Raw genomic sequence first — 7,578 nt, 5'->3', positions numbered from 1 at the left:
CAGGTGATTGAGCTGATCCTGATCCAAGTGAAGTTCTAACACGTTTATTTAGCTGCAGATGAGATTTGATGATTTCCTGTAACACGACCTCCGAACCAGCTTCGGTTTGTTGAAGAGAAACCGTTATCACTGTACTGTAATCAGCTCGGGAGCTTATCGAGGAGATCGAGCGCCTCCTGCGTCTGTATGGTGAAGTGTTCAACCACTGCCCCATGTGTTTATAACTTTAATACAGTATCAATTAAATCAACTATTTTGAAATATGTCTGCTGCTGGAGTCTTCATTGATGTGCAGAGATGATGAAATCAGTCAGAGGTCACCTGATCTTCCTCTGAAGTGTCCCCAACATGTCCTGCTGGACGCTGAAGAGGAGCGGCGGTTTGCACAGGCGAGCTATCGGCGAACACAAGTCAATGAGCAGAAACATAACGAGAGAGGTTGTTTTTCTAACATGCATCAATTTTGACTGAGCAACGGCCTTTACCCACAATGCTTCTATCAGTCAAACACGATGCTAGGGGGCGCTATAGCTCCATCATGAATCTGTCTAAACCAGGGGTGTCCAAAGTGCGGCCCAGGGGCCATTTGTGGCCCTTGAGTGGATTTTTTGTGGCCCTTGACTTCAAATCGAAGAATCAGAAGATTTTGGCCCCAGGCCTCATCAGATGGCATATTTCGTTCTTTTTTTTTTCTTTTTCATGTTAGCGAGGGAGACCTATAAAAGCCTGACTATTCTTCCCAAAAAATTAGAACACAACAGTTTCCCACTGCAATTAGTTATTGTGTATTTACATTACAAAAAGTTCCTTCCAATATTTAAAAAAAACAAACAAAACAAACCCTGTGGCCCGTGAGCGATTCTAACGCGACAATTTTGGCCCGCAAGAAAAAAAGTTTGGACACCACTGGTCTAAACCCTTCACATATTTGGTGTGTGTGTGTGTGTGTGTGTGTGTGTGTGTGTGTGTGTGTGTGTGTGTGTGTGTGTGTGTGTGTGTGTGTGTGTGTGTGTGTGTGTGTGTGTGTGTGTGTGTGTGTGTGTGTGTGTGTGTGTGTGTGTGTGTGTGTGTGTGTGTGTGTGTGTGTGTGTGTGTGTGTGTGTGTGTGTGTGTGTGAGTGAACATATCAGTCAAGCTCCCCCTCAGCACCAGGAGAAAAAAATCCTGGCGCCATCCGATCTTCTCATGTGGGTCCTGGAGATAGTACAGGAAGCAGTTAAACGGATGCGCTGTTTCTTCTTTCTCCACAGTTAAAAGTTGAAGAGGTGACGGCAGCAGGAAGCAGAGACCATGAAGATCTGTCAGTTTGTGCTCGCAGTAAAAGCTGACGAGGCAGAGAGAGGAGGAGATGAGTGTCAACTGGTCAGACAGATGAAAACAAAAAAACACTGACACATTTAAAACAGCACGCTGACATCAGCAGTTCTCTCTGTTTCCTCTTCCTGCCATCCTGTTGGGAGTCCTGATCTACATCCTGTTTCACAAACACGTTGAAGGAGCACGCACACACTGGAAAATCATGAAACAGTTCACATGACCCATGTGTGGTTTCTGCTTCAGTGTCCCTCAACTCCAGAGGGGGCGGGCGAACAGTGCTCTACAGTGTTTTCCATTTCGACTGCAGTACCTATTGCAAACACTAGGTGTCAGAGTTACATGCTGCTCCTGTAAAATAAGTAAAAACAGAGGAAGATTATCCGGCAAAAGAGTATTTATTAATCCACACAGCAGCGTACAGTGTTTTCTAAATGAAACACATGTTCTGTTCTTTGGTTCAAATATAACATGAATCAAGCAGCAGAGCAGATTTGTGACCCTGTTTAAACCAGCTCTCTCAGAACGCTCTGTTTGGTGTGTGTGTGTGTCTCTTTAAATAAAACGACCCCCTCCCCCCTGAGTTTTCCCACATCAATCCTATGTAGAGACAATAAAAATGGCGGACCTGCACTAAAGTTTTGCGGTTGAGAGACCAGGGGAGAGGAGGGAATCCCACTGTGACATCACAAGGAGAGCACTTTTTTTTCCCCCTCGGGATCAATAAAGTATCTATCTATCTATCTATCTATCTATCTATCTATCTATTTAAAGCGGAGCATTTTTCTCTGTGTTGTTCAGCAGAGCACAAACTAATAATGACTGGATGGATTTATTTTAACTCTTGAGGGTCAGTAGTCACTCATGTTCCATAAACAAATGTTCAAAAACACTGGAAAAATGTCTCATCATATGGCCCCTTTAACATCAATAAATACATATAGTATTACAAACAAAGTCACAGTTTCCTGGTTTCTCCTGCAGGGGGAGCTGAGACAACTTTCAATCCTTCAAAAAAGCAAACATTAAATCTTCTGGAAACGTCGGCTGTGTCTGCATCATCCCACGTGACGCAAGAGTGAAAGTACAAACACACTTAAAAAAAAACTTTACATAATTAATATTCTACGAAAGAGAGAAATGAGCCGCATCGTCTGATCAAAAGTGAAATATAAAGTTTGCGCACATTGATGACGTCAGTGTGTGCGACAGTAAGAATGGGAAGATTCCACTCGACCATGCTTGTTGATGTTTTTTTTCTGTAGGGGACAACACATGCTCGCTGTTTGGGATTATTTCTGGATATTAAATTTATTCTATCGCATTGAAAGGGTAAGTAACGTAGTTACCCGGATGTTGACGCCATAGCTGCTGTCTGTGTTGTTGTCACCTGATTAGAGGGCAGGACCGGTCTCAGTTTGATTTTAAATCAAGACTAGTAAAGACAACCACCGACCAGCTGTTTGTCCAGACAGGAAAAACTAGTGTTTCTAAAAGAGCAAATTACTTGAGTGTATTTGTAGTTTATTGAATGTATTTGTAGTTTATTGAATGTATTTGTAGTTTAGTGAATGTATTTGTAGTTTATTGAATTTATTTGTAGTTTAGTGAATGTATTTGTAGTTTAGTGAATTTATTTGTAGTTTAGTGAATGTATTTGTAGTTAAGTCAATGTATTTGTAGTTTATTGAGTGTATTTGTAGTTTAGTGAATGTATTTGTAGTTTAGTGAATGTTTTTGTAGTTTATTGAATTTATTTGTAGTTTAGTGAATGTATTTGTAGTTTATTGAATTTATTTGTAGTTTAGTGAATGTATTTGTAGTTAAGTGAATGTATTTGTAGTTTATTGAATTTATTTGTAGTTTAGTGAATGTATTTGTAGTTAAGTCAATGTATTTGTAGTTTATTGCATGTATTTGTAGTTTAGTGAATGTATTTGTAGTTTAGTGAATGTATTTGTAGTTTATTGAATGTATTTGTAGTTAAGTCAGTGTATTTGTAGTTTAGCCTGACGTTCAGTGTGTGTGTGCTGAGTGATGCTGGACCGTGATTTGGTGTGTTGGGATCAAAATGATCAAGCTGATGCTAACTAACTAACTAATCATGATAGGTAGACAAAAAGAAAATGCATGTGTATAAAATGATTTCTTAAAGTGACAGTACCGATGCTTGGTTCCCTTTTTGTAGAAATGTCGTGTTTTTCCGGGGACCCAAACTTCTGTCCAGAGTGTGGAAACATCCTTCCTCTTCCCGGTGTGCAGGATGTGGTCCGGTGCCCTCGCTGCTCCTTCACCATCCCTGTAGCAGGTACTGACACTCCTGGGTTTTCAGCCTGACATTTCCTCCACTCATGCTGACAACAACAACACTCTTTGTGTGTTTGATTATTTATTTCTTACAGCAAAAAACTTCCCCTTTAATGTGTTCCAGAGTTTTCCGGTCAGGAGATCCGCTCCTGCGTCGTCTTTAACCCCGTGGAGCAGTCGACCATGTCTCTGGAGGGCGAGGTGGACTCGGAGCTGAAGGGACCTGTGGTAAGATTATTCAATTGTTTCTAAACATTTGTATTCTTCGCAAATGTGTGTGTGTGTGTGTGTGTGTGTGTGTGTGCGCGCGCTGTCATAACAAGGTTCTGACCTGCTCCCTGCAGATCGACCGGCGCTGCTCTCGCTGTAACAAAGAGGGGATGATTTATCACACCAGGCAGATGAGGTCAGCTGATGAGGGACAGACGGTCTTCTTCACCTGTATAAACTGCAGGTAAGCAGCATGAACACGCCGTGTGAGCTTTGTCTTATTGTGGGCTCGTCCTCTGATTGTTTTCACATTTGTCTCACAGGTATCAGGAGAAGGAGGACTCCTGAGAAGACGTCCAACTCGCCATCTCTCTTTTATTTTTTGGCACTCTTCTCATCTGTGAAATCATTTCTCAGTGCTCAGTCTGTCTCTCAGTATGTTTAATCCCTGGAGACACAAAGAATACCTGTCCCTGTGAGCGTCACGTTTTCAACGACTCATCTCAGAATATATATTTTTGTTCTTAATGCTTTTTGTGAGACAAAGAACTCGAGAACTTGAAAAAGGAAAAAATTGCTGAAACATGTTTTCTGAATAGAGAAAAACCTTTAGAATACCTGAATCAGCATCAGCAGCCTTTATTAGCAAACTAAAAACCAAACTGGGATGTAACGGCTCAGCTGCAGCTGAAACAGAAGTGATGGGGTTTCTCTCTTCTTTGAGTTTTGGTGAGAAGTCCGGCTGCCTTTCAGACAAACTGCAAACTGAACTGTGTTGAAGAAGACGCGAGCACAAAGAGTCGAAACAAGAGGAAGTAAGATGAGAGAGAGTCTCCTGAGCTGCTTAACAGTCTGTCGTGTCTATGTGATGTCTTGAAATAAAAAAATATATATGAATAAAAAAACATGAGTAAAAATGTGTTTGGTGAAGTCAGTTCATTCAGATTACTTTCTTTAAATGTAGCCTGTTCATAGGTTGAAAAGACGCTCTGATTTTCAGCGATAGAGGACGCTTGATAGAACCAGAAACAGGGGCGAGAGAGAGAGAGAGAGAGAGAAAAGACATGCAGGAGAGAAGTCAGGTCGGACTTGAACCCGGGCTGCCCTTTGTCTTGGAGCGTTGGTGTGGAAAAAAAGAAGGATAAAAACAAGTATTTAAATAAAATATAAAAACCAATTATCAATATATAAACTACAATTTTAAGAAAAGTCAAGTATTAAGAATAATTATAAACACAAGTTTCAAGTCCATTTTATATTCACAACTGTTTCCACCTTTAACCTGCACTTTATCATCATTTATAACTTCGTATCTTTTTACTTTCTATGGTCAGAACGCGCGAGTTTTCAGTTTCTTCCAGCAGGGGGCGATACTGAGTTACGCTTGTTCACAAATAAAAAGAGTAGAAGAAGACGAGGACCAATGAGAGCTTAGCTGTCGCCTTCGGACCCGGAAGCATTTTCTCTGTCATCCTCAGAGCAGCACCTGAAAACAACAATGCAGATATTCAGTCGCTTCATAAATCCCAGTTTTGACTTCTGATAAACTTTCTGCATCCTGAAGGTAAATATTATAAATATTATTATGAATATGATGTTTCATGCTGAGCGCGAGAAGCTTCTGCTGATTATTCATATGACTGAAAGGAAAACTTAACATATTTAAACTCATGCATGTTGTTTAACTTCATGTCTAACTACACGTCTAACTACATGTTTAACTACATGTCTAACTACATGATTAACTACATGTCTAACTACATGATTAACTACATGTCTAACTACATGTTGAACTACATGTTGAACTACATGGTTAACTACATGTTTAACTACATGTTTAACTACATGGTTAACTACATGGTTAACTACATGTTTAACTACATGTTTAACTACATGTTGAACTACATGTTGAACTACATGGTTAACTACATGTTTAACTACATGTTTAACTACATGTTTAACTACATGGTTAACTACATGGTTAACTACATGTTTAACTACATGGTTAACTACATGTTTAACTACATGTCTAACTACATGTTTAACTACATGTCTAACTACATGATTAACTACATGTCTAACTACATGTTTAACTACATGTCTAACTACATGTCTAACTACATGATTAACTACATGATTAACTACATGTCTAACTACATGTTTAACTACATGATTAACTACATGTCTAACTACATGTTTAACTACATGATTAACTACATGTCTAACTACATGTCTAACTACATGTCTAACTACATGTTTAACTACATGTTTAACTACATGTCTAGTTTAACTGCGTGTTTTAACTATTAAAGAAAAATGAGCTGACGTCGTTTTCTTTGTAATCAAAGGTGTTGATGTTTAATTTATACAAGAATCACACTGAAGTTTAAACATCTAATTATTGTTTTTATTATTATTGTTATTATTATTATTATTATTATTATTGGCTGAACTCTCTGTCATCCTCCTGCTCTTTTGCTGCGTTCACGTGATGTCGGACAAATCGTAAAAACGAGTTTCTGAGTCACTTTATAAAACAAAGGGACTTTTAAAATACAAAATCAAATATTTATTAATTCATTCGTAAAGTAATTACCGTACATTTATTTATTTGTGGTTAATACAAGTCCATGCACATCTTTTCACAGTATCTTGACACTTTTTGTAAATCTGTGTTTTTATTTTTGTCCTATATATTTCTTTTTAAACTTTCTGCTGTTAGTTTACACTGCGGCTCAGATAGAAACGTCTTTTTGATCCTTCTGTATGTTCAGCACATGTTGGAAAATTAACAGTAAAGATGACTTTGACTTTCATGAACACCTGCTCGAGTCCAAAAGAATTACAGGTGCCTGACTTGACGTCAGAGCACGTCGTCACCTCAGGCGGCAAAATATGTTTTGTTAATATTAACGTACTTTTTTATGCACTTGAACTTTTTGCTCAAATTGAATGTCTGACAGTTCTTTTTCATAGCGTCAAAACAGTTTTTAGTTAAATCATGTAAACCTGAAGTCGGAAGAGCGACTTGGACCACCTCAGCAGCACCTGAATGCAGCATCAGTCCTCATCCTCCTGCTTCTCCTCCCTGTCTTCATTCTCCTCTTCCAGCCGCTTACTAAACATTTTAAGTCTCTTGTTTCTGGATTACAAAGCTCTAGTTATGTTGTTTCTGTCGTGGTGCGTTCACTGACCTCTCTCTGTGCCTGCTGCAGATAATGAAGCTGCGCGTGCAGCTGCAGTGTAAGAACCTGCATGAGTACCTGAGAGAGCTGAACCCCGAGATCCTGGACCGTCTGTACAACCATCCAGCGACGTGCCTGGCTGTGTACAGGTGAGACACTGACCTGCATCATACTGAGGGAGAGCTGCAGTGTTGTTCATGGTGTCTCTTTAAAGAGAACTCCCCTCTCTGGTTAACATGTGATGATGATGTTCATGGTGTCTCTTTAAAGAGAACTCCCCTCTCTGGTTAACATGTGATGATGATGTTCATGGTGTCTCTTTAAAGAGAACTCCCCTCTCTGGTTAACATGTGATGATGATGTTCATGGTGTCGCTTTAAAGAGAACTCCCCTCTCTGGTTAACATGTGATGATGATGTTCATGGTGTCTCTTTAAAGGGAACTCCCCTCTCTGGTTAACATGTGATGATGTTGTTCATGGTGTCTCTGCTCTTTAAAGAGAACTCCCCTCTCTGGTTAACATGTGATGATGATGTTCATGGTGTCTCTTTAAAGAGAACTC

The 7,578-nt window shown here is 39.6% G+C and overlaps 2 protein-coding genes across 3 annotated transcripts in view; both read left to right on the top strand.

Moving 5' to 3' along the window:
- Positions 1-2,485: 2,485 nt before the first annotated feature.
- On the top strand, positions 2,486-4,750 carry polr1h (RNA polymerase I subunit H). Its single transcript, XM_079368473.1, has 5 exons — positions 2,486-2,646; positions 3,503-3,622; positions 3,746-3,849; positions 3,966-4,075; positions 4,155-4,750. Exons 2-5 carry the CDS (start codon positions 3,505-3,507, stop codon positions 4,177-4,179), a joined length of 357 nt encoding a protein of 118 aa, XP_079224599.1. The 5' UTR covers positions 2,486-2,646; positions 3,503-3,504; the 3' UTR covers positions 4,180-4,750.
- Positions 4,751-5,250: 500 nt separating this feature from the next.
- Positions 5,251-7,578, top strand: part of gtf2h4 (general transcription factor IIH, polypeptide 4) — a 7,269-nt gene continuing 4,941 nt past the window's right edge. For both annotated transcript variants that reach the window (XM_079367886.1, XM_079367885.1), the window contains exons 1-2: positions 5,251-5,395; positions 7,047-7,165. In XM_079367886.1, coding sequence (XP_079224012.1) covers positions 7,050-7,165 — 116 coding nt within the window. In that variant the 5' untranslated portion in view covers positions 5,251-5,395; positions 7,047-7,049. The remainder of the gene's footprint in view (positions 5,396-7,046; positions 7,166-7,578) is intronic.

This window comes from Symphodus melops (genome assembly GCF_947650265.1).
Source record: "Symphodus melops genome assembly, chromosome: 18".
In the NCBI taxonomy this organism is placed as follows: Eukaryota; Metazoa; Chordata; class Actinopteri; order Labriformes; family Labridae; genus Symphodus; species Symphodus melops.
The sequence above is the reverse complement of the archived record's forward strand: the minus strand, read 5'-3'. Positions and strand labels throughout refer to the sequence as shown.